Source organism: Podospora bellae-mahoneyi, assembly GCF_035222275.1.
Source record: "Podospora bellae-mahoneyi strain CBS 112042 chromosome 1 map unlocalized CBS112042p_1, whole genome shotgun sequence".
Taxonomy (NCBI): domain Eukaryota; kingdom Fungi; phylum Ascomycota; class Sordariomycetes; order Sordariales; family Podosporaceae; genus Podospora; species Podospora bellae-mahoneyi.
In genome coordinates, this window is record NW_026946359.1 from 2966991 (window position 1) to 2991553 (window position 24563).

The 24563-nt window shown below is 53.0% G+C and overlaps 11 protein-coding genes across 11 annotated transcripts; 5 read left to right on the forward strand and 6 right to left on the reverse strand.

The window, feature by feature from the left end:
* Positions 1 to 346: 346 nt before the first annotated feature.
* Positions 347 to 3119, forward strand: SCH9 (Serine/threonine-protein kinase; the record flags this gene model as incomplete). The annotated part of the gene is made up of 3 exons (XM_062874195.1): positions 347 to 505; positions 1127 to 1608; positions 1661 to 3119. 3 exons carry the CDS (start codon positions 347 to 349, stop codon positions 3117 to 3119), a joined length of 2100 nt encoding a protein of 699 aa, XP_062737307.1.
* Positions 3120 to 4319: 1200 nt separating this feature from the next.
* On the reverse strand, positions 4320 to 5510 carry ATP14 (ATP synthase F0 subcomplex subunit H atp14; the record flags this gene model as incomplete). Its single annotated transcript, XM_062874196.1, has 3 exons — positions 4320 to 4912; positions 5294 to 5390; positions 5493 to 5510. The coding sequence occupies 3 exons, from the start codon at positions 5508 to 5510 to the stop codon at positions 4638 to 4640; spliced, it is 390 nt and encodes a 129-aa protein (XP_062737308.1). The 3' UTR covers positions 4320 to 4637.
* A 586-nt stretch (positions 5511 to 6096) lies between these two features.
* On the reverse strand, positions 6097 to 8248 carry QC761_109090 (uncharacterized protein; the record flags this gene model as incomplete). Its single annotated transcript, XM_062874197.1, has 4 exons — positions 7501 to 8248; positions 7155 to 7444; positions 6550 to 7092; positions 6097 to 6489 (listed from the first exon to the last, which is right to left on the reverse strand). Exons 1-4 carry the CDS (start codon positions 7544 to 7546, stop codon positions 6097 to 6099), a joined length of 1272 nt encoding a protein of 423 aa, XP_062737309.1. The 5' UTR covers positions 7547 to 8248.
* A 1937-nt stretch (positions 8249 to 10185) lies between these two features.
* QC761_109100 (uncharacterized protein) lies at positions 10186 to 11811 on the reverse strand (the record flags this gene model as incomplete). Its single annotated transcript, XM_062874198.1, has 1 exon — positions 10186 to 11811. The coding sequence occupies one exon, from the start codon at positions 11809 to 11811 to the stop codon at positions 10186 to 10188; it is 1626 nt and encodes a 541-aa protein (XP_062737310.1).
* Positions 11812 to 11975: 164 nt separating this feature from the next.
* Positions 11976 to 12113, reverse strand: QC761_109110 (uncharacterized protein; the record flags this gene model as incomplete). Its single annotated transcript, XM_062874199.1, has 1 exon — positions 11976 to 12113. One exon carries the CDS (start codon positions 12111 to 12113, stop codon positions 11976 to 11978), a length of 138 nt encoding a protein of 45 aa, XP_062737311.1.
* An 876-nt stretch (positions 12114 to 12989) lies between these two features.
* On the forward strand, positions 12990 to 14942 carry QC761_109120 (uncharacterized protein). Its single transcript, XM_062874200.1, has 3 exons — positions 12990 to 13145; positions 13239 to 13275; positions 13336 to 14942. The coding sequence occupies exons 1-3, from the start codon at positions 13047 to 13049 to the stop codon at positions 14838 to 14840; spliced, it is 1641 nt and encodes a 546-aa protein (XP_062737312.1). The 5' UTR covers positions 12990 to 13046; the 3' UTR covers positions 14841 to 14942.
* A 552-nt stretch (positions 14943 to 15494) lies between these two features.
* On the forward strand, positions 15495 to 17070 carry QC761_109130 (uncharacterized protein; the record flags this gene model as incomplete). The annotated part of the gene is made up of 2 exons (XM_062874201.1): positions 15495 to 15995; positions 16066 to 17070. 2 exons carry the CDS (start codon positions 15495 to 15497, stop codon positions 17068 to 17070), a joined length of 1506 nt encoding a protein of 501 aa, XP_062737313.1.
* Positions 17071 to 17548: 478 nt separating this feature from the next.
* Positions 17549 to 19238, reverse strand: DUS4 (tRNA dihydrouridine synthase). The gene is made up of 4 exons (XM_062874202.1): positions 18943 to 19238; positions 18762 to 18825; positions 18263 to 18693; positions 17549 to 18204 (listed from the first exon to the last, which is right to left on the reverse strand). The coding sequence occupies exons 1-4, from the start codon at positions 18972 to 18974 to the stop codon at positions 17625 to 17627; spliced, it is 1107 nt and encodes a 368-aa protein (XP_062737314.1). The 5' UTR covers positions 18975 to 19238; the 3' UTR covers positions 17549 to 17624.
* Positions 19040 to 22486, forward strand: QC761_109160 (uncharacterized protein). Its single transcript, XM_062874203.1, has 3 exons — positions 19040 to 20521; positions 20572 to 21416; positions 21492 to 22486. Exons 1-3 carry the CDS (start codon positions 19465 to 19467, stop codon positions 21693 to 21695), a joined length of 2106 nt encoding a protein of 701 aa, XP_062737315.1. The 5' UTR covers positions 19040 to 19464; the 3' UTR covers positions 21696 to 22486.
* On the reverse strand, positions 22048 to 23393 carry QC761_109170 (uncharacterized protein; the record flags this gene model as incomplete). Its single annotated transcript, XM_062874204.1, has 3 exons — positions 22778 to 23393; positions 22675 to 22716; positions 22048 to 22607 (listed from the first exon to the last, which is right to left on the reverse strand). The coding sequence occupies exons 1-3, from the start codon at positions 23178 to 23180 to the stop codon at positions 22048 to 22050; spliced, it is 1005 nt and encodes a 334-aa protein (XP_062737316.1). The 5' UTR covers positions 23181 to 23393.
* QC761_109175 (uncharacterized protein) lies at positions 23336 to 24343 on the forward strand (the record flags this gene model as incomplete). The annotated part of the gene is made up of 2 exons (XM_062874205.1): positions 23336 to 23936; positions 23999 to 24343. The coding sequence occupies exons 1-2, from the start codon at positions 23931 to 23933 to the stop codon at positions 24341 to 24343; spliced, it is 351 nt and encodes a 116-aa protein (XP_062737317.1). The 5' UTR covers positions 23336 to 23930.
* Between the last annotated feature and the right edge of the window lie 220 nt (positions 24344 to 24563).

The window sequence follows — 24563 nt, forward strand, 5'->3', positions numbered from 1 at the left end:
GGCCATTTCTGGGGCGATCGTTAAAAGCCAGCAGGCCGCTGCCCCCTCCCCTCCCCTCCCCGTCCCCCGGCTACAGCTTTCTCGTCATAGATGTAGTATATCCCACCCCTCTCCCCTCCCGAGAACCACTTCGTCGGCTCAACTGTTCTTGTTGTTGGAATCTACCCCAACTCAATTCGCCCAAAATTCACCATGAGCTAGCACCCTTTCCCCACGGCTGTCATCGTCTCCTGTCAATTTGTGCCCCGCCTTATTACCCCCCCCTTTTTCTCCTCGGTCAACGAACAACCCCTGCCTTGGTTTGCCTGCTTTCTCCGTGCTTCGGAAAAAATAACTCATCGTCAACATGGAAGGTATTAACCAGCGCAGCAGGTCTGTCGCGGCAGCGGAAGAGGACGGTGCGGCGGATCAGATTGGTTACGAATCGCCGCGCTCTGGCATTGCGACTCCGCAGCCAGACCTTCAAGATCGACGGCTGCCGGGCATCATGAGCTACTTCAACCAGGTTCGTGCAAGCTCTTTTCCGCGACTGTTTTCTGGTTCTTTCAGGACGAGTGGACAAGCCGCGACTACTCGGAAGGCCTCCGAACACCAGACCGACGAGGCACGGGAACCCGATACACCGCCAGAGGTCCCACTCTCGCCCGCTGGGCCAGAGCCAGAGCCAGAGCCAGAGCCAGAGCCAGAACCATGCACCGATGCGTCAGATGAGGGTCCTCCTCTTCTGGCTCACGAGATTCTGGGACCTCCATCTGAGTCGTTGCCCCAGGAAGGCAGCCGGTTGCATCCCTACCCGACCCCTCCAGTCTCGCAGCCTTCATCGTTGCGCAACTATGCTGGAGACCGGGGTAGCGTAAAGTCCCGAAGCGGGACGCCTCCTCTGTTTCGCCGTCCCAGCGTCTCTGACGCCGGCAAGGGCAAAGCAAGGAGGATGTCGATGCTGGCGCCCCTGACAACGACCACGGTGAACGGCTCCGTCGTGACGGCTCCTCACCTTTCCAACCCGGCTGGCCGTGCCTCTACTGTCCCTAACTCTCCAAGTCGTCCCACATCTCACGACAGAATTTCTTACGAGTCTGCCTCTGTGTTGCATCTCAAGAAGCTAACAAGTGTGTCGGGAAAAAAGAGCGGTGCCAACACCCCAACTCGTGCACTCTCATCTACCCAACATTCGCGCTCCAGCGATGGGCATGACAGTAACTCTAGGCACAACGGCGAGAGCATTGATCGGACTGCGACCAACACACCAACACCTCAGGGCGCCCGAGTACCAGCCCCAAGAGGAAAATTGGCCGTCAAGATTTCCGAAGCCAGAGGGCTAAAGCGATGTCAAAACCCTTATGTCGTTGTTGTTTTCCAGCGAAGCGAGCTCATCTCGGCCGGCCCTCGACCTTCGGAGATGGACGACGATGCCGCCATTGCCGCTGTGGCCATGGGCGGAGTGCCGATTCAGCGCACAGGGAGCGATTCTGGCAGGCCAATGGCGATTCCAATGCGAAGCAGACAGAGCAGCAACACCAGTCTTTCCGATTTCAACACTTTCCGCAACCGCACCTCTGGGTCGCGGCGGTCCTTGACCAACCCAAAGTGGGACGCGGAAGCCATCTTGTAGGTGACAACTATGTCGCGGGCTAATGCGACGATGCTGACAGCAGAACAGCGATGTTATTGACTCGGACATGCTTGTGGATATTTCGGTTTACGGGCAAGGACAAAATGGGGAGGAGTTCTTGGGTCATGTCGATTTCGAGGCCAAGTCGTCTGAGAGGGAGGGACCGGTCCGTGGTTGGTTCCCACTGAAAGGACATGCCGACACAATGGCCGAAAATGCGCCGACGGGCGAGATTTACGTCGAGGCGTTTTACCAGCGAGCGGAGCCGAAGCATTATGGACCCGAAGACTTTCAGATTTTGCGACTTATTGGCAAGGGCACGTTCGGTCAGGTATATCAGGTTCGCAAGAAGGACACTAAGCGCATTTACGCCATGAAGGTCTTGTCGAAGAAGGTGATTGTGCAGAAGAAGGAGGTGGCACATACTGTTGGCGAGCGCAACATTCTGGTACGGACAGCGATGGCCGATTCCCCATTTATTGTGGGCCTCAAGTTCTCCTTCCAGACTCCTTCTGATCTCTACCTGGTCACGGATTACATGTCGGGTGGAGAGCTCTTTTGGCATTTGCAAAAGGATGGCAAGTTTGAGGAGAAGCGCGCCAAGTTCTACATTGCGGAGCTGATTCTCGCGATTCAACATCTCCATAAGAACGACATTGTTTATCGCGATTTGAAGCCCGAGAACATTTTGCTGGATGCGAACGGCCACATTGCGCTCTGCGATTTCGGTCTTTCCAAGGCCAACCTCACCAAGAACGACACCACCAACACATTCTGCGGCACAACGGAATATCTCGCCCCAGAAGTGCTCTTGGACGAGACGGGTTACACCAAGATGGTTGACTTCTGGTCTTTGGGCGTCCTGGTTTTCGAAATGTGTTGTGGGTGGAGCCCATTCTACGCCGAGGAGACGCAACAAATGTACAAGAACATTGCTTTTGGCAAGGTTCGATTCCCTCGGGATACTTTGTCGTTGGAAGGCCGGAATTTTGTCAAGGGGCTGCTGAACCGCAACCCGAAGCATCGTCTCGGTGCGACTGACGATGCCGAAGAGCTGAAGAGACACGCGTTCTTTGCCGACATTGACTGGGATGCTCTTTCTAAGAAGTTGATCACCCCTCCATTTAAGCCGCAACTCAAGAACGACACCGATGTCTCCTACTTCGATCCCGAGTTCACCAACGCTCTCAACACCAACGGGTCACTCAACGAGCGGGCGGCCGCCCTGGCCAAGGGATACGCGACATCGACTCCCCTCTCACCATCAGTACAGGCCAATTTCCAGGGATTCACGTTTGTGGATGAGAGCGCGCTCGACGACCACATGGGGAACAGGTACAGCAAGTACGAGGACGAGGACATGGATGATGATCACCACCGGAGGAGGGATGATGACTGGGACGACATGCGCGATGTCGATCCCCGGAATTCAAATCGCATGAGTGGAATCGTCAGGACCAACACTCACGATGAGCAGATGTTTGGTGCATCAAACTTCGACATGTAGTCTTTTGCATGGCTCTCTGTCTCTCTTTCTACCTATGACAATCCTCCGTTTCTTCTCTCTCGATTAATCTTGTTACTTTTCAGCTTTTTTTTTTAACCTTCTTTGACTACATTTGTGGGCTGGGGGGAGAGAAAATGGCACATAACTCACTCGAGCAAAAAGAAAAGAAAAACCTTTTTTTACAGACACTTGTTTGATGACCCCAACGAGGCTCTTATTACGCACTACTTACTTATAACCATAGCATTGTGCATTTCAAGGTCGGTTTCTAATGAGGGTGGGTGCATGGGCTCGGTCGGTGGTGTGTGTTTTGGTTGGTTGGTTGGTTGGTTGGGTGAGGTGTTGAGGTGTTTGATGTTTTTTTCTTTTTCTTGTTCTTTTTTGATGATGAAATGGGGAGCATCAGCACACTATAAGAACAATAATAAGAACAAACTGGCAAGGTGTTCTTGTGTGTGTGAGTGTGTGCGAGTGTGTGTGTGTGTGCGTGTGTGTGTGTGTGTGTATGTGTGGAAGTTGGTTGGGGGAGGGGAGTAGGTAAATTAATAATCTAATGGGCAGCAACAAGTTGTTCAACGTTTCTGAAGAGTGCTTTGCTCAATGAAAATACTCTATGGTGATATTTTGTGAATGTGTATTTTGTGGGGTGTTGTTGTTGTTGTTGTTGTTGTTGTTGTTGCTGCTGCTGTAGTTGAGAAACAAAATCGGTGATGGCAAGGTGTGTTATGGTCACAGAAAGAAAGGTTGAAAAATAATCATGGTTTTAATGAGGAGGAAAGTTGAGGACAAGCCTGGAATACTGATTCTCGTATATGGATTGGTCTGTTTATATGCTGTGGTGAAAAGAAGTAACCACGTAGAGCTGAATGGCGACGTCTTCGCTTCATAACGTGGATGATATTCAAGAGTTTTTATCACCCATGGCGATCAATCCGTTCCCCCTCTCAGCCATGGCCTTGATGGGAGTTTTAACGTCACATAGGTAGGTCGGTGATTACCCCAGACAGCCTCATGTGCTGCCCAGAGAAATTGTTTTCTCTTGGAGTTGGTATCCGCCTTAAAAGGGGGTAGCCGCCCCCCCTCCACCTCCGGGTCCGGGCGAGATCAAAGAAGCTGAGCTAGGAGCTGTGACATTGTCCCTTCAGCTCTGGCAGAGCTTGTAGTAGGTGGTTGGTTCACCCTCGCAGTCAAGAATCACCGTTTTAAACCAGCAGGGAGATTGTTCAATACCGCTGCAAGCGAGCCATCATAAAAAAAACCCAAAAAAGGAGAAAAAAATCAATGTACACATTGACTACGGCCCATCTGTCCGAAATCAATCATCCTCCCCCACCCACCATCAACGCAAACACACACCTTCATTTTTTTGCCATCTTGGAAGTCCAGCGTGACCTAACCGCCAAGTTCCAACAATGTATAATTCCCCATCTACCTCCTTCCATTCGTCCGAAAGTCCTCCCCCTCCGGTCCAAGGTGAAAGCGTATGTTTATTCAGCGCTGTCGAGGATAAAAGGGAATCTAGTGGTGAGCACCATCATCCTCCTCCTCCTCAACAAGCCAGTCCTCCACAACAGCCGTGGTCTGAGCACCGCTGGCATCAACCTCGGAGCCCTCGACCTCGACAGCCATGTTCTCGTACTCCTTGAGGCTGGAGGCGAGGTCGGCCTCCTCGGGCGACTTGGGCGTCTTGGGGAGGTTGAAGGTGGCGACCTGGCCGACGGCGTCCGAGTCCTTGACGGGGGTGGGCTTGTAGGCCTTGAGCTCCTTGAGGTAGAGCTCCTGGACGAAGTCGGCTGTAAAACAGAGATAATCTGTCAGTATTATTATTCCTCAACGTGAAAATGGTTGACCAGTATTATGATATCGGGGTTCGGTCGTCGTCAGGGGGGTATCGTTGGTTGAAGTGTGTGGTTGGTGGTGGTGTTGTATCATGTCGAGCTTCCCTCCCTGTCCTCCACTATAGCTCCCCTCAAGCTTCCATCCACGTCATTCCCCCATTCTCCCCAATATCTCTCCTCTTTTCATATCCTTTTCCCAACCCCCCTTTTTTTGTTTCCCCCCCTATCCACCCCATCTCCTTCCAGTTCGACATCTCGGTGTCGGTATTCATCGTGGTTCCGTATCGCCCCTCGATCCCCCTCCCTCCTCCCCTTAGTCAACAGAAATCCACATACCTCTCCTCGCAACAGTAGGAGCAATAAAAGTCCTAGCCTGCACAGCAACAGCAGTCCGGCCAGCAGCAAGTCTGGACACAGCCGAGACGGCCTTGGTCTGACAAAACGAGTCAATTTCCAAGTTCACACCAACACCAACACCAACAACCTTGCATTTAAATCAATTGAAACAATTGAAAGATGGATGGGTAGCACATACCGAAGCCCGGGAGAACATTTTGGAAAGGGTTGTGGTAGTTGTTGTGTTTTCGGGGGAGGAAAAAGAAGAAAACAACAAGGCCTAAACGCTCGAGGTGTCGTCGGAGGAGTCGCGGGGATGTGGAAAGGGTGTTGGTCGGCTGCTGCGGTGGTGGAGGTTCCTTGGCTGAGAGGTTTTCAAGAAAAAGCCCCCGGCTCAACGTCGTGCAGAGGGAGGTGCTCCCCCACCCAAAAGTTGCCGGGAATCATCGGTAGCCGCGTCACGTGATGGCCCCAGCTATCACCACTTGTCATTTACTCACTTCATCCGAACTCATTCATTCAAGAAATTCAGGAACGCCGTCGACGAGACTCGAGCCTTTATCATTCATCATCGATGCCTCGAAATGAATTAATCACTGCATCATAGCTCAGCCTCAACTCTCACACTGACTAGCACAAAGACAACAATCTAAGTCAAAACTCGGTACCAATTCAACAACTCACGCCCAACTCGAGCCAAAATAAATAGATAAAAACCCCGCGCATATGCCAACCCCGGATGTATCTGTGAGCACCCGATGTCATAAATCTAATCCCAATACCCCCCATCTCAAACCCACCCTCTAAGCATACCTCCCACCATGCCGCCTCGACTCTTGGTACGGCCTCCTCATGTTGCCAGGGACTCGATCTTCCTTATAGCTCCTCCCCTGTGCCTTCTGAGCCCCAATAACCGTAAACACCTTGGCAAGAACATAACATAGGAATATAACGCCGGCAACCACGCCGTAGGCGATCACGAGCTCTTGCCGCTCTCCGACAAGCCGGAGGCCCAACCCACCGTTGATGATGCCCAGCAGCATCAGGATCCGGCCGAGCCAGATGTGTACGTAACTGACGGCACCGCGGCTCTGCGTCTGAACATACTGACGATGATGAATGTAGCCGAGCGCAGGCTGTATCCCAAAAAAGGCAACAACCACGGTACCGAGAATCGTGTGCGTTTGTGTGAAGAGCTGCAATGGCTGTCAGTCAAATTCTGGCAGGGGTCTCATGAAGAAGAAAAAAACACTCACCATATTCCGGTCTTTGGCGCTCTGAACACCGAGACCGAAAGCCGCCCACATCAGAGCAAAAGTGATCACCTGCCACGCTCCATGGACATACCATCTCCCAAGAAGCGGCATAAGAAGGGAGCCCAAAGGATAAAGCACCGCCATAACCAAAGCCCCGATAACACCGTGAGCTGCGAGAATCGCGGCGGCATTGGGGTTTCCTCTAGCCAGCGTTATCCCATTGCCTCCTGCGGGTGAACCGGAACCGGAACCGGAACCACCGCCACCACCAGTGTCGCGGGAGGTAAGGAAAGGATTACTATCGGAGCTGATGGTTGCCGTAGTCAAATCGATATTGAACCCGGTATGGTCGCTACCTCCGTGCTGAGAGATGGTGGCGCCCTTATTTGTCGTCGCCAACGAAGATCCCGATCTCCAGGCTGCGATCCAAGGCACGCTGGTCCCCTGAAGAGACATGTCACCCCCATTCCAGGACTCGCAGTTCGCACACGCAACATTCGCCGTCATGATTCCACCAGCAACACCGCTTCCAGCGAGCAACGTCTGCAGGTATGTCAGCAAGGGTCAAACTCCTACAAAACGATCTGGGAGAAGCAAAATCATACCAGTTGCGCTGCTGTGCTGCTCTGGTCCCACTGGGGCTGGCTGTGGGCAGTTCCCAGGCGTGGCGAAATCGTCACGTTGCCGTTGCCGTCCTGGTACATGACAAAGATGCTGGCGCCAGCCATCTGCGAGCCGGTGCCCAGAGCCACCCATGAGTACGACGTTGGTGCCTTCAACTGGAAGTAGATGTTGCCCGAATTTGAGCTTGCCGAGGAGGTGGGAACGGCGATGCTGTAGCAGATGTTTTCGGTGGCACAAATGCTCTGAGGGTCGGCTTGTACCAGGCTGGCACCTATGATGGTTGTCAGTATCATGCAATGTGGGCTTGGTGCTGTGAAAGAGACATACCCAGCAACGCCGAGGCCACCAACGACTTGCCCCCAACTCTCTTCATTGTGTCAAATAATGCGTACCGGGAGGGAAAATACACTACCAAGAAGAACAAGCAACAACGTCAAAAGAAACCAACACACAAGGGACCAATAATTCCAAAAAAAAAAAAAAAAAAAAACGGGCGAACCAAAATAAGTTGCCCGAGGAAAAGTACACAAAGGTGTTGGTTGGTTGTATACGGTATCAAACCAAGAAAGAGACTGAAAAAAACGTTCTCAAGACCAGTTCCTATCCGCTAGATATATGAAGAACGGTTTTGGTGTTTTAGTTTAGGTCGGGGACAATCCACACTCGCACCAGTGACGGTTTCTGCAACGACGGGCTGGCAGCTTAACGAACTGGTGTAACGCGCGGGCTGGCGGGCGGCGGCGGCAAACTCTTTGGTGCTTCTTTCTTGACTTATTTTTGTAGAAGGAGGCGTGGTTGCTTGGGGGGGGGAGATACACACATAACAAAGCGCTTGCTGGGTTGTGTTTTGAAGAAGGGGCCGTTTAAACTTAGTAACCGACTCTCTCACAAACAAACCCCGAAAATGTGTTGCTGATGCAGGAACGAGAACGGGAAGGGGATGACGATAGGGCTGGAATAAGGTCAGGAAAATATTCCGGCCGGAAAGAAGAAGAAGAAGAAGAAAAAGAAGAATGACAGGCCGCCTGAAGTTATAGGGGAGGTTTCAGCTCTGTGATGGGCAGGGACGGTTTTCATAGTATTCCTATTTTGTAACTCCTTGATGCAAACCCCTCCTTCCTCCCACGAACCCGGGGCGATGCATGCGGTTGCTGATGGGATGGATGGATGGATGGGATGAAAGCCCCCTCTCTCCGTCCATCCTCCACCTCGGCGCTTGCCATGTTCGTCCTCTTGGTTGTCAGTCAGATCAGACCTCCTCAATATGCAAAGCGGCGCGGCAGTACCTATCCAGTCCGGTCTTTTCTCAGCCGCTCCCATTTGCCTAACCAATCCACGCCAGTCCATTTCTCAGACACCAAGTGCGATCCTTGTGTGATAGGAGACATACGTATGTCTCAAAAAAAAAGAAACGGGCTGACGGACATGCAACGCTCGGCCAACCGTCCACGTTTGCCCATCCCTTTCCCCCCGGACACCAACACCGACATCCGTCATACTCGGACCCGAAGAGCAACAACACCTACCTTCTTGTTTTCTTCCTCCCTCACGGCACACGGCACGCACCATCACCGTGAAACGAACAGCGAGAGGGAAGGGTAATGACGTCCCTCGCCCAGAAAAAGGGCAACGAACGGCTAACCCCCAGATGCGGTGGTGGTGAGATCCTCCCCCGGCCCGTTCCAGGAACGACTTACAATAATACCTAACACCAACCAACCAACCAAACTCAGTCTAGGGCCTGCCCTGCTGGGCTAGGCGAATAATAAACTGCCGAGCTTTTGGGCTGCGCTTGGTTCTTCAACTACACTTCAGACGAGCGTTAGTGTGCCAAATGCACTGCGGTGTAACAGCACTTTGTCGATCAAGATTGTGTCTATGGTATGTATTTATTCAGGGCCAACATTGCGAACGTTGGGATGAGGGAAGACGGGATGACGACAGGCTGGTTGTTGAACGGTGCACGACAGTCAGAGGGGCAGTGATCCCCGGTCACGGCCAGCCTAGTTAGGTCTGACATGGTGAGGACCAAGTAGATAGTCGCATTTGTCCCAGTCTGGGCCTTTCTCGAAAGGTAAAGGACAAGACTGTAGATCCTACTAGTTCCCGCTGCTTGCGGCTGGGTGGCTGGCTTGCCCCTCCCCCACCATCTCGTTTCCATTCCTTCACCAACCTGTTCGTCTCAGATTACGCAAAGTAACCCCCCTCCCCAGGGGTTCGGGATCCCTTGGCCAGCAAATAGTTCGGTATAAAAGGGGGCAGATATACGCTCTCTCTGCCGTTCCGTCCCATCCCATCCCATCCGCACTTGTACAAGCCTCTTCTTACACCCTTTGCCAAGTGTGAGAATTACGCGTCATCAAACTTGCTCATGTACAGCAGCCACATCACATAACGCTTTCCAATCCAGTCCAGGAAGAGTGATGGTCGATCCCTTGTTAGAAGTTGTGATTAGAATATCATGAGTAAACAAAAGTGAGGCCGCCGATGACGCCTGACATCGAGATACGGCAGTTCGGTCACCAAAACAAGCATAGCAAGACAGTTTTGGACAGGACAAACCCAAACAGAAAAAGAAAAAAGAAAAAAGAAAAAAGAAAAAAGAGCAAACTTCTCATTGACAAACCCCACCTCACTCTTCTCTCTATCTCTCTCTCTCTCTCTCTCTCTCTCTCTCTCTCTCTATAATAGAAATACCGTAATCTCTAGTCGGTCTAGCTTGCTCTCTGCTTGGTTGGCCATGCTCTAACTTCTTTCTCTGTAAAAGATAGAAGAATGATGTGTCCCCAATTGCCCCTCGCTCGCTTGCTTCTGTTTTTTCTTTCTTTTTTTTTTTCTTTTTTTTTTTCACAACCAAAAACGCCTCGCCCAACTGCCCGAAATAAAAATAAAATCAATAAAAAAGAGTTCTTCCGTGTCTTGTCCCGCCAAAGGTCTCTTCATTTTGTTTCACCCAATTCAAAAACGTCTCTCTCCCTACTCTCCCCCTTCCCATACACACACCTCATCCTTCTAAACTCTCTGCATCCCCCCAAACCCATGACTCTCCAACAAGCTGCTCGAAGCCACAAAACTAAAACCCCCAAAAGGATCATCCCTATCACCAGCCTCCCTCCTGCCCACTCCCGGCACACTCCCCATCTCCCTCCCGCCCCAACTCCCCGCCTGATCAAACCTCGACACAACCGGACTCAAGCTCAACTCGGTAAACTCGGCCGAGAAATTCTCCGCCAGCTCCGGGTCAGAAATATACGGCTGAATCGGCGGCTCCACCTCCCTCGCCTGCAGCGCCTTCCAGTTGATCTTGCGGAAGAACCTGTGCTTCTTGATCGTCTCCAGATCCTTCGGCATGTTGCTCCCCAGGCGCTTGGCGGGATCCTTGCGCAGCAATCTGGTAAGGAGATCCTTCGCGTCTGGACCCAAAAAGTAAGGCAGCACTAACTTCTGCTTGATGATGTTGTCCTGAATCTTCTTGTTGTTTGGTCCGCGAAAGGGGGGGTTCCCAGTCATGAGATCGAAACCAAGCGCGCCCAAAGACCACCAGTCAACCGCCTTGCCGTACTTCTTGCCTTGAATCACCTCGGGAGCCATGTACTCGACCGTTCCCAGGATCGAGTTACACGTGTCCGAGTCGACTGCCACTTTGGAAAGGCCAAAGTCGGTCAGCAAAAGGTGGCCCTGAGAGTCGAGGAGGCAGTTCTCCGGCTTGAGATCGCGGTAAACCACGCCCAGGTTCTGGTGGAGATGAGACAAGGCGAGAACCATCTCGGCCATGTAAAAGGCGGCAGTCTCTTCGCTAAACATCCTTTCCGTACTGAGATGAGTGAACAGCTCGCCACCCTGGCCGTACTCGAGGATGAGGTACAGTTTCTCCTGGTCCTGGAAGGCGTAGTACAGCTTGACAACAAAAGGGTGACGGTTGACGCTCTCGAGGATCTGGCGCTCCGTCTTGGTTTGCTCCACCAGCTTCTTGTGCACGACGAGAGAGGCCTTTTTGAACTGCTTCTGCGCGAAAAGGCGGCCTGTGGCCTTCTCCTTGACGAGCAAGACGGTTCCATAGGTTCCCTTCCCGAGACACTTGAGAGGTTCAAAGTCGTCCGCCGTCATCTTAGGACGGGGAGGCACAGCCTCGCTAGCAGCATTGGGGACATCGCTGACAAAGTCGTGCTCGAGGTTGATCTCGTAACTGGTAGATCCCACCGAAGCCGTCTCATCGCTACTGCTGGTGCGGCTCTTCAAAGTGCTTCCACGGGAAAGGGGGCGGCTGTCACGGCGGCCGCTGCTGATCGTAGTCTCGCTGGAGAACGGCGAGGAGGCCTGGTGTTCGCTGCTGCGGGTCAAGGAGCTGGCACGGGAAGAAGCGGCGGTCGTGTCGTTGCTGTTGAGGCTGAAGTTCTCGATTTGCATACGCAACTTTCCTATGCCGCTTATGCCAGGGGAGGTAACGGGCTTCAGCATAGGGCTGCAGTTAGCACTGACGACGTCGTCCAACAGGTGGGTCGCCTTCTGGGCCCGCCTGCTAGGGGTCTTTGGGGCCGCGGGGCAGCCGCAATGATCAGAGTCCTCATCGCCAGAGGCCCCGGGGGTGTTGTTGAACCCGCGCACCGTCTTGAGCGCGGGCGTCGCCTTTGCAATCATGGTCGTCGTGGTCGCCGTGGCGTGTGTTGTCGTCTAATATGTCAATTGTCAATGTCTCGTCAATGTATCGAAATCAGATGACCTGGTTTTCCCCCAAGGTCCTGAGCCGATAACGTGCGAATCCGAGTCTCATAAAATCCGGAGATCGCAAAAAGGTAAACCGTTCAAGGCTTTCCACGACGCCGTCCAGCGTCAGCGCGCACTTCGGTGTCTCGGCTCAGTCCCTTGTGGCTTGGAGTCGCACGCATCTGGTACTTGAAGAAAGAAGAAGAATTGTCTTGCGCGGTCGTTTGGATATGCATTGATGGTCGGGTCGGTCGTTCGGGGAAGTCGGGGTGGTGAGAGCCTGGAGAAGGTCGCTGTTCGCGTGGGAAAATGCGAGAGAAGGAGGGAACCTTTGATTTTTGAACATTTCAAGAAAACGTGTGGTTCACGGTCCAGTCCTGCGGCCGGGCGGTCTCACATGCGGCGCTGTCTGGCACCGCCTAGTGGTGCCATGCCCGCTGCAACTACCTACAGGCGCCCAGATCCCCCACTAAAAAGTCCCAACCAGCGGGAGCCTGAGAAAAAAAAATTCGTCTCAGCACCCACCGGAGAGCCCGCTCATTGGGTCCGGGCCGTCCTTTCAGTCCCGGATCGCCCCGTTTTTCTGCGTCTTGAAGGGTCGGCGCTGCCGCCAGATTCCTTGGTCATCTGGGGTACCTATTCATGCCCAGCTTCCCCGACCTCGAATACGGCCATGTAATCCACGGAAGCAAAGCAGGCTCTCCGTTCCGATGCAAACCGGTACGTAATGGAACTGAGGGATGTCATGCCAAATCAGCATGTTATGCCCGTGGCTGATTTAGTGTCTTTCATGCCTGAATCGCACGCCGGCACGTTTCATTGTCTGCCCTAACAAGAAGGAGAACAAGCCAGACGGGTGTCAGGCACCGGTACCCGTAGCACAAAGGCTTCAAGATCTCCCGTGAGGCGGTTCAACAACAAAGCCATGCAAGCCACAGGAGAGGATATCGTGTCGATGCCTCCGCCTCTCGGAGAAAGGTGCCGAGTAGCAATGTGAAAGGATGATGGGGAAAACCTTAATTTTAAGAGTCAAAAACCAGGCAGGCTAAAAGCTGATGTCGCTTTGGGCCAGGGTTAGGGTTAGAAACTCCCTGCATAATCGATGGCAGGTTGCCTGCCGGAGCTCAGACGCTCAAACTTGGGGGTGCAAGCCGCATTTCTCAAGTATCATGACCAGGAACCAGCCAAAAATACAAACAAAATCAATACCCACCGCAGTCATGATGCACCCATCACGTAGGGCGTATGTTGAGGAGGCTGACACTGAGGTAAGGTCTATCATCCACACCCCTATCTGTCATGAATCGCAGCCGCTCAACATTACAGCCCGAACTCGAACTGACCCGCATCGTCGTTTGCAGGACCGAGGAAGTGGAGGCATTGACATAGATGCCATTCGTGAGTAGCCCCCGATAACACCCCAAACACTTTGTCTCCCATGTACTGACTTTGTCCCAGCAATCGACCGCGACTATGACATCCCCGGAGCCGGCACAGGCATTGCGCCCGAGAGAGCATCAGCCATCATCTCACAATTCGAGCGCAAGCGATTCGCCGCCACTATCGCGGTCCCAACCGACGATGGACGTGTCCGCGCCAAACTTCGAGAGCTAGGCGAGCCTATCACGCTGTTCGGCGAAGGACCGGTCGACCGACGCGACAGGTTACGAGAGCTTCTTACCGAGCAGGCGCAGCAGGCGACAGGCCAGGAGAGCGCAGATGTGGAGATGCAGGATGCTGGCAATGACGAGGAAGCGGAAGAGCAAGAGGAAGAGTTTTACTCTCGGGGAACACAGGAGCTTCTCGATGCCCGAATAGAAATCGCCAAGTATACGATCCCCCGAGCGAAACGGCGCGTCGAGTTTCAGAAGAAGGAGGCTACGATTCCTCTCCGTACCCATGTCAAGTTCAGGAAGGAGATTAAGGAGCGGCTTCAGACGTTTGAATTGCAAGCCAGTCAGACTGCGGGAGATCGTCATGTGAGCATGACGAGGTTTTCGCCAGATGGACAGATGATTGCGACTGGAAATTGGGGCGGTCAAGTCAAGCTTATCGATATACCGACTTTGGAGCATCGCAAGACGCTGCGAGGACATACCAACAAGATCAGCGGTTTGGCCTGGAGGCCTGGCGCCACCCTTCCCGAGGCCAACATCTCGGAGGACACGGTCAACCTTGCTTCGGGTGGTGCAGAGGGCCAGGTTCATCTTTGGTCGCTAAATCAAGATACACCGCTATCGACGCTCTCTGGGCACTCGCAAAGAGTATGCCGTGTCGAGTTTCACCCTTCTGGAAAATACCTCGCATCTGCGTCTGAGGACACGTCGTGGAGGCTGTGGGATATCGAAACTACAACCGAACTGCTTCTTCAAGAGGGACACTCGCGGGGAGTGTACGCCGTAAGCTTCAACACCGACGGGTCCTTGCTGGCCAGTGCAGGTCTGGACAGTATTGGAAGAATCTGGGATTTGCGGTCGGGAAGGACAGTCATGATTCTCGACGGGCATCTGGATGGCCACATCAAGCCGATCTACGGGCTGGACTGGAGTCCGGACGGGCACCGGGTCCTCACGGCCTCGGCAGATGGATGGATCAAATGCTGGGACGTGAGAAAAGTGCAGAGGACAGGCGGAATTGGTGCGCACACAAGCGCGGTATCAGATGTCAGATGGTTCAAGGGGATGGATGAGCCCGTTGACGGGAAGCCACCAGGCGAGGACGACAAGGGAAACCAGTTGCCAAAGAAGTCTGGGACGTTTTTGGTGTCGTCTGGGTTTGACCACAAGGTCAACATTTTCTCGGCTGATGATTGGGCTCTTGCTCAGTCGCTGAGCGGCCATACTGGCCCAGTAGCGAGTGTCGATGTAAGCCGGGACGGCAAGTGGATCATCAGCGGTGGACATGATCGGACTGTCAAGTTATGGGGTCGTAATGATGCAACGGGTCTGTATGGTGACTTTTAGGGATCACTTCCTTGCAAGTCAGGTAGGGAGGAACCGGGCCGGAATTAAGGGGGATGTTAAATGTATAGTAGCTAGCTGTGAATTGATACCCGAATACAAAGACTGGTCTGGTCCCATTTTCATCCTCTGAAGAAGTACTTTTGTACCTACCTGTGTTGGACTTGGCCCAGATGCGGCGAGATGCGCGAGCTGCGCTGGCGTCACAGGTTGCTGGGACCGACGCACGGGCCATATTTTAAGTGGTTTGCCGATAAAGGCCGATAAAGTCTTGGGGGATCTTGAATCTTGGGGTGATTGTTTGCTTTCAGCTTTTCCAACGTTCAAGCTTAACAGCCTACAACTCTTCATCGCGTTGCTCGACTTTTCTAGCAGTGATCCAGCTCGCCTTGATCGATTCCGACGACGACGACAACGACGGCAACGACGACGACAACGACGACGACGACGACGATTGCTCAATGAACGAGATCGAGTCCCACACTTGAGCAAGGGGGAGAGAGAGATCGATTCGATTCTCCACCGAAGGAAGCAAGTCGCCGCCGCCGCTCGAGCCAGTGAGTAGTTGCTTTTGTCTCTTGATCTTTTCGAGACGACACACACGACTCGACACGACAAGACACGACACGACACGACACGACACTAAGAGGCAAGGAAATGTCTTCTTCCAACAACTTTGACCGATACCGACCACCAAGAGAAGCACCCGCTCACCCGCCAAAACCGCCGTTTATCGCAGAGTACAACAACACTTCGCAGTCGTCATCGCCTGCTACTACTGGGAGAAGGCGCGAGGGAGGAGGAGGAGTGCCGCCTGCTGTACCGTCGCCCCCGGTTTATTCCTCCAGGACATCGCCGCCGCCGCGACCGCTGCGGAGCGCCCCCTCGCCTGCCATGTCTAGCCCGCAGAGGTCGCAGCAGCAGAGGAGGGAGCAGTGGCTGTTCACGCTGGACGAGGTGAAGAGCACGCCAAGCATCATGGACGGGCTGCCGATTGGGGAGGAGAGGTTGAGGAGGGCGAAGGGGGTGAATTTTATTTACCAGGCGGGCATGTTGCTGGAGCTGCCGCAGATTACGATTTGGGTGGCGGCGGTGTTTTTTCATCGGTTTTATATGCGGTATAGCATGGTTGAGCAGAATGGGGGCATACATCACTATGTAAGGAGGGTTTCTATATTCCTGGGAGAGTTGGATGAAACCGAACTAACCACAAGGAAAAATGATTTAGAATATCGCCGCCACGTCGTTGTTTTTGGCGAATAAGACGGAGGAAAACTGCCGCAAGACGAAGGACTTGATCATTGCTGTCGCCAAGGTGGCTCAGAAGAACACCAAGCTGATTATTGATGAGCAATCGAAGGAGTACTGGCGGTGGCGGGATTCGATCCTTGCGTTTGAGGAGATCATGCTCGAGACGCTTACCTTCGATCTCATGATTAATAACCCCTACGGCGAGATTTTTGACCTGCTGGCGGAGCTGGATCTGATCAAAAACCACAAGCTGCGGGATGGGGTCTGGGCTTTTTGCAACGACGCGTGTCTGACGGTGCTGCCGTTGGTGTTGAGCACAAGGGAGGTGGCCATCTCGGCGATTTTCTTCTCGGCGACGGTGAACAAGGTGCAGATTGAGGATGTGAGGGGCCAGAGCTGGTGGGTGTACTTGGGGGGGACGGAGGATATGGCGGCGTTGGGGGTGAATTTGATGTGTGAGTTTTATAGGGAGAACCCGCTGCGGAAGCAGGAGAAGCGTCCTCCCAGTCCGGAGTTTAGGCTGGAGAGCACGAGGAGGAGGGGGGATGTGGCTTTGGGGCTTGGGGGGGTGATGGAGGTTGGTAGTCCGGGGACTGGGACGCCGACGCCGGTGGGGACAGATAGGGCTGGGACGCAGAGTCCGGGGCGGGGGAGGGTCAATGGGAACGGGGTTGTCAAGGAGGAGGAGGGGGGGGTGAAGAGGGAGGGGTCGTCGTCGGCCGAGGAGAGGAGGGCGGCGGCTGTTAAGGCGAGTGTGGAGAATGGGGATTCGGATGCGGCGTTGAAGGCTGCGGCGAATGAGTTGGGGGTTCATGAGAATGGGGATGGTGGTGGTGGGGGGTTGGTGTCCCCTGGGCCGATGCTGGCGGCGATCAAGAGGAAGAGTGCCGAGTTGGAGGATGCGGTGGATGCTGCGGAGAGGGAGGCGAAGAAGATTAAGTTGCAGGATGATGAGGATGAGGGAGAGATTAAGGGGTCTTGATTGAGGAAGATAATGGGGGTGCGAGAGATTGGACTGGTAGCACTTCCCTCTTCAGCGGTTGACTCTTTTGTTGACGTTATTATTATTTTTATTTGTTGTTTTGGAGTTTTTTTGTTGTTGTTTCCGGCGCCAAGGATTAGCGAACGGGATATTTAGGGGGTGGTTTAACCAGCAAAGGAGGGTTTTTATATCGAGGGGTTCGGATTCTGGTGTATTATATTTTTTTTTATATATTTTGATATCCCTCTTTTTTTTTTTTTTCCTTTTTTTCTTTTTTTTCTTTTTTTTTCTCTCCGTTTCATCTCTTACCTCTCCTTCTATTTCAATGCTAATAGGCGATGTGGAATGGGGGATTGTAGTTAGGCAGAATCTCTATGGTTTGAGAGATGATATATGTGTTGTCCGTTGTGTGTATCGGTCTGTGTGTGTGTGGTGAGTGATATTTGGATGGTGGCGGCAGGAGTAAGTATCATTATTTTGACAAAAGTTTCAATAAATAGTGTTTGAACCTTTGTACCCGTTTTATTTTTTTTAAAAAAATGTTGAATATATATTCACATCCTCCCTATCCCACCGGGCTTCTTCTCCTCGAGAAAGTCAATCAGCTCAACCATGTCCCCGACCTTCATCAACTCTGCCCTCTCCTGCTTGTTCAGCAAGGCGACCTTGTCTTTTTGGCTTGGGCCCATGCCTGGGGAGCACATCTCGTTGATGTGGTGCAGGACGAGCTTGAAGGGCATGGGCGCTTTGATTGTTTTGTTGAGGAAGTATTCGACTGCCTCCCAGGGGCAGGAGTTTCTGCCGGAGAAGAGGGCTGGGTTTGCGAGGAGGGCGCGGGCGGACATTAGGCCGGAGAGGTGGGGGATGTTATGCTCTGGTGGGGAAGAAGAGGAGGAAAGGGTGTTGTGGAAGGGGGAGGTGAATGGGAGGGAGTCGAGGGTGAAGACGTCGCCTGAGAGGAGGATGGGGACTTGAGTTCCGAAGGTGGAGGTTAGGATGGAGAGGGACTCGACGTTGATGGGGGTGGAGGAGGGGGTTTGGCGGGTTCGGGGGTGGATGGTGAGGAAGTCGATTGGTCGGGTGGTGGTGAGGGAGCAGGGGGCGAGGAGGGTGGTTATGAAGTCGATGGTTTTTCTAAACGGGGGGGTTAGGATGAGGTGGAAAAGGGGAAGGGGGGGGGTAGGAGACGTACCGGAGATCTTTGTGAACTCGTATCTTAATGCTGACGCTCCTGCCTTTGGGGCTGTTGATATCCTTTTCTAACCCTGAGACATCCCAGCCGTCTTGGTGGAGTTGGGATCGAGTTTCGAGGACGATGTCGCGGACTAGTTCTCGCTTTTCCATGAGGGCGGCGCCGAGGGTGGAGGAGCAGGCCCATGATTGGGGACAGCCGCAGTTGAGGTCTACTCCGGAGGCGAATGGGACGACGAGAGAGGAGGCTCGGGCAAGTTCTTGGGGGACGTTGGCGCCGAATTGGACGATGGTTGGTGGTTGGGGGCCGGCGGTGGAGATGGTGAAGTCGCTGTCACGGGCGAATTTGTTGCGGTTGAATTCTTTGGCGAGGATCATGGGGGTCCAGCAGAGGTCGGTGCCGTAGTGGTGGGCTGTTTGGCGGAAGGCGAGCTGGTAAAGGGGTTAGAATAGGGGTTGTTGTGGGATAGTGAGAGGAGGCTTGCCTTGCTGTACCGCACCATGGGGGCGGAGGTGTGTAATAGACGTTTCTCATTTTTGGCAACCTCGAAGAGTTTGAGGGGACTGGTTTATGTGAAGATGGTGGTGTAAGTGAGTGTATCTACAAGATGTGGATGGCTTACAAGCTATGAGCGAGGACAGGGGTGTAAGCGAGTAAGTGAGTGATGAGGGCCAGCTTACTGTATGAACTCTTGGTTCAGTGGGTTCGCCATTTTGAATAATTCAATTGATTTAGTTTCAATAAGATCTCTAATGCTACGACTTCATCTGATGGTGAGTGAGTCTTTCGTGAGCCTTGGTTTACCCCACCTCAGACTTACACAGTTGAAGCTCACCTAGGTGAGTCAAGGTCTACAAACTGGTAAGATGGTAGGATAATGGGCGCTATGCTAAGGTAGTGAATGCACTGTTCTCCGATAGCAGGTGTGCTCATTGACCCAGCTCAGGGGAAACTCTGAATCTGTTCGTGAAAAAAGTTGCAGGAGTTCAGTTGACAAAACTCCAGATTTTCCCCGCGAATGTGGGGGATCAGAGACTGACAGCGGGCATTTTGAGTGCTCTGATTGGCCGAAAGTATTTTTGCCCCTCGGTGACGAGGTTCACCCCGCCATATCAAGCATCAGGATTCAGCAATCGAGGACTTTACAGGGCACGGTGACATCAAATTCGAGTCATTCAACCGAAGTATAAGGTTTAGCTAGTATGGATCCGGCTCCCCGTCCCAACGCCCTCAAGTCGATGGGCCATAGGCTGTCACTGACCAAACTAAGAAGAGCGTTGAGTGGCAGGAAAAAGAAGCTTGAGGAGATCCAGGAACCCGACGAACCCTACCAGACAACACCAACAACAACCAAACCAGAGGAGGGGCAAGAAGAAGAAGAAGAAGAAGACGACGACGACGATATGAACGAAGGAAACACTGTCATCGGCCTGCTAGGTGGAGGGCAGTTGGGCCGCATGCTTTGCGAGGCCGCGAACCCGCTGGGAATCGACATTGCCATTTTGGACGAACACAATGCGCCGGCCAAGCAGGCGCACAACACCAACCGCCACGTTGTTGGCTCTTTCAAGGACCCCGGGCGCATCAAAGAGCTCGCTGCCCGCTCTGACTATCTCTCAGTTGAGATTGAGCATGTCGACACCGAGGTGCTCGAGGACATTGAGAAGAATGGCGTCCCCGTTGAGATCAACGGTGAGATTGTTACTCACAGACCACCAATTCACCCATCATGGAGAACTCTCCGTCTCATTCAGGACAAGTATCTCCAAAAGGAGCACTTCAAGTCCAGCGGCAAGACGATCCCTATTGCTGAGCAAATAGCCATCGAGTCTGGCGATGCCGCCCTTGACTCGCTCAAAAAGGCTGGCAAGCAGTTTGGTTTCCCATTCATGCTCAAGGCTCGCAAGGGGAGTTATGATGGAAGAGGAAACTTCAAGGTCGACAGCGAGGATGATTTTGCGGAAGCGATCAAGGCTCTGGGAACACTGCCTCTTTATGCCGAGAAGTGGGCTCCCTTCGTCAAGGAGCTCGCTGTTATGGTCATCAGGACAGAGGACAGCGACGGCAAGCTCAAGAACTGTGTCGCCTACCCGGCAGTTGAGACCATTCACGAGGACAGCATTTGCACCAAGGTGTTCATGCCCCCAAGAGACGTCTCTGAGGATATCTGTGAGAAGGCGAGGAAACTTGCTACCGAGGTTATCAGCACATTGTGGGGGAGGGGTGTCTTTGCCGTAGAGATGTTTCTCCTCGAGGATGGTAAGCCATTGCACCATCAGTCTTGACGCAACAAGCTAATACGATTTCAGCTTCTCTCATGATCAACGAGGTTGCTCCTCGCCCTCACAACTCTGGCCACTACACTATCGAGGCAGTCCCTTACATGTCCCAGTACAAGGCTCAGCTCCACGCTGTTCTTGATCTCCCGGTCCCGGACAAGCTCATCCCCAGAGTCCAGTCCTCCATCATGCTGAACATTCTCGGTGGAGCCAAGCCAGACTCTCACCACCACCTCTCCGGTCTGGCGCGGAGCACATACGACGACGACATGGACGTCTATCTCCACCTATACAACAAGGAGTCCAAGCCTAGTCGTAAGATTGGTCACATCACCCTCACCGGATTCTGCTCAGTCCAAGAGCTCGAGGCCAAGGCGAAGCCCTTTATCGATCTCGTCGACCAAATCAGACTTGACCGCCTCGAGGCCACCTCGGAAACTCTCCGTCCTACCCAGGAGACTAACGGCTCGGCCAAGCCTGCGGAAAAAGCCCCCGTAGAACCTGCTACCGATAACCACGTTGAGGCCCAAGAGCTGTCTGCTGAGGCAGCCTCCAGTGACAAGCCCCTGGTCCTGGTAACAATGGGCTCCGACTCTGACCTCCCCGTCCTCAAAGCTGGCTTGGACATCCTGAAGGAGTTCAACGTCCCCTATGCTCTGGATATCACCTCGGCCCACCGCACACCAAAGTACATGATGAAGGTGGCCGACGAGGCGGCTGGCAAGGGCATCAAGGTGATTATCGCTGCTGCCGGTGGAGCGGCTCACTTGCCGGGTATGATCTCTTCTGAGACGCCGCTGCCGGTGATTGGTGTGCCGGTCAAGGCTACGCACTTGGATGGGATTGATAGTTTGTTGAGTATTGTGCAGATGCCGGTATGTACCCTACCTTTTGGGTGATGATGATGATGATGATGATGGTGGTGGTGGTGGTGGCTGACAAAGAAACAGAGAGGCGTCCCTACTGCTACGGTGGGTATCAATAACTCGACTAATGCTGCGCTGTTGGCGATCAGGATCTTGGGGGCGTTTGTGCCAGAGTATCAGCAGGCTATGAAGAAATATCAGGTTGATATGGAGGAGGCGGTGATTGTGAAGGGGACTAAGTTGAGGGAGGGGGGGGATGCGGCTTATCTGGCGGGGATGAAGAAATAGATGCAACGGTTGTAGGTTGAAATGTGTGCGAGTTATATCGGAGTGGGGGAAAGTGGGTACATAAAATGGTGATAGGTCCGGAGTAACTTGTAGGATGGCGAGTAGCTTTGCTTTTTCGTTTGTTCGTCCTTATCTCTCAATGTCACATTTGGCAATTTTTGGCCAAGTAGTTCCACCCAGCTGCTGATGATACAAATGTTTTTGCTATATCTGGTCAACTGGTTCCATCGAGGAGCGTCATTCTTCATTCCAGTCACAACCCCTCCGCCCGGCCAGCTTCTCCTCTCAAAACATATTCACGCATGCACAAATTCCTTCTGTCATACAACAACCCTGCCCCCTTTCTCCCCTCTCACTGCCCAGTCTTCTTCCCGCCACCACCCACCCCCTTCTCCCCAGCCCTACTCCCAATCCCCTCGGCGATATCCTTCCAAACCCACCCCGCCCTGCAATTCTTCTCATTCCCCTCCTGGATGTTGAACTTCCCCACCGCCCTCCACCTCCACCACTTCCTCTTCTCGTTGACCGCCGTCGTATCCCGCGTGAAATTCACCATGCCGAAGCGCTCCCTTGTCGGCTTGAGATCAGACAGCATCATGGACGAGTGGCGGGGCGTCCCCGTCAGGCTGAGGGTGGTGATGTCGACCTGGGTGTTTGGCGGGGCTGTTTTGGCAAAACGCTGGAGGATGGAGGTCGACCAGCGGGCGTAGGGGGGCAGGCGGAGGTGGATGAAGGTCACGAAGGGAGTGGTGAAGTAGCCGACGTAGAGGAGAGGGATGAGGCCGCAGGCGAGGGAGGCGAGGGGGTACTGGGGGGGGGCGCCGGATTTGATGTAGTGGGGGGTTAGGACTAGGCCGAAGCCGGCGAAGAGGAGGAGGGTTGCGAAGCGGAGGGTGCCGAGGAAGGTTGTTTCTTTGATAGGGAGGTTAGCTAAAATGGGGATAGGATATAAGGTGGGGGAGGCGGGAGGGGGGCTTACTGCCTGTGCCGGCGTGGTAGATCATTAGGCGTTCGGGGTATTCTGGTTGGGGGTGTCAGCTTTGATGTGTGTCAGTTGAAAGGTGATGAGGGAGATGACATACCGGTCTTTTCCTTTTTTCCGTGGCCTTGTTGCTGCTGCTGCTGTTGCTGTTGCTGTTGCTGCCCACCCTTGGCTTTTTCTGCTTCGGCGAGCAGCGCTTGCTCTTCGAGTGCTACGTTTTTGGTGGAGGTTTGAGAATTGGGTCTGGATGCATAAGTTGCTCTTAGTATAAGTGAGGATTGATGACTCCCTAGTCTGAGGATTTGTGGTCTGGTTATTGTTGTGGTTGTTGTGGTTGTTGATGTGAGTGATGAGAGAGCTCGGGCGGTGGTAATAATATGAGGGTATGTTGACAGCTTGACACCTCCCCGCACCCCGTTGCTGAGCAGTGCTCGAGATAAGCCTCCAGTTAGTCTCAATTGAATTGTCATGGTTTTAGAATTGGCTTGTGAAAGCAGAATCATGAGTGAACCTCTCAGAGGTAAGATGGGTAAGAATTTCCAGATTGGATGTTTGAACGACTGATGAGTGGGTGGGTGTAACCAATCAAACTGCTGTGTGGGAGCTGTGGTGGAAAGTGGCCCAAGCTCCTTGGACGACACATCAACTCGGCGACCATCAAGGTATTTCAGAGATGGGAAAGGAAATCTCACGTTTGACGTCTGCCAATATTCAGGAGACGGCACCGCCTTTTTCGCTTCATTGAAGAAAGAGAGTCGATGCGGGCCGAGTTATGAGACAACTGCTGATCAGCACGCTGTCTCGCCCCCTTAACTGCTCACGGGACCTGCAAGGTTCGAGATCTTTCATCTTCCCACAAAGCTCTCGCTCCTCACCATGATCGCCACTGGCACATTCCTCCAAGTTCTGACTCGGATTCAACAACAATGAGCAAGTGTCAAGATATCATCCTCTCCGCCGAGAATCTCATGGCGGCCGGAGGTTCTGAAATATTTCCAGCGGCCCCTGAAGTGTTCAGGAGAAATGCCTTGAAAGCAAAGAGCATAAAGGAACCTACCTTGTGTTTCCACAACAATCTTTTGCGATCCAGATGCCATAAAGACCCATTCAATCCCATCCCGAGATGAGAAGTTGAAGTTAGGTATAGAGGTAGGCAGATAGCTACCGACATCTTGATCTCATCAAGTCTCAACTTAACTTCTAACACCTGTCCACGATACTAATAACTCAGTCCTCATTGAGACTTCATCAAGATGTTTGTATGTCCTTCTACCACCGCTCCGCTCTTCGCTTATTTTTCCTGACCCAAGAAACTCGGCAGTTCTACCTCCTTGCCTTTGTGACGACCGCCTTTTTGGTACTGGAGATCGTCAAATCAGGCAACTCGTCACCGCAATCCAAGCCGGATCACCAGAACGAATTCACGACTACCTCTACTTGGAAACTCAAATGCTCGCCTTTTTCGGTTCCTGGGCGTGCTCGGAACGCCGCCCTGTGGTGTACACCGCAGCGTTTTTATTGTGATGTAGATGGAGAAACGAGATGCAAGTACGCTCGGGGTCACGAATTTGATGAACGGTGCGTCAGCATGTGTCAATGCAGAAGGAATGTTGTCCCCGGAGTCGACCCCCTGTTTGACACAGAGAGGCCGGTGCGCCGTATTTAGAAAGAAGAAACTTGGGGGGGAGGGGTCGTTGTGGTTATAGTTGGAGACAATAATGGTTTGGATTGGCCGATATGATCATGATAATGGATTTGATCTCCATCCAATTGTAGTCTTTGACTTGCACTCCCGCTTGATCAAGTGACGGTTGAGGTGGGTTCTTTCTTCTGAGGCGTACCAGTAGTAATTCAAAATGGATATCATCAGCATCGCCGATATCTTC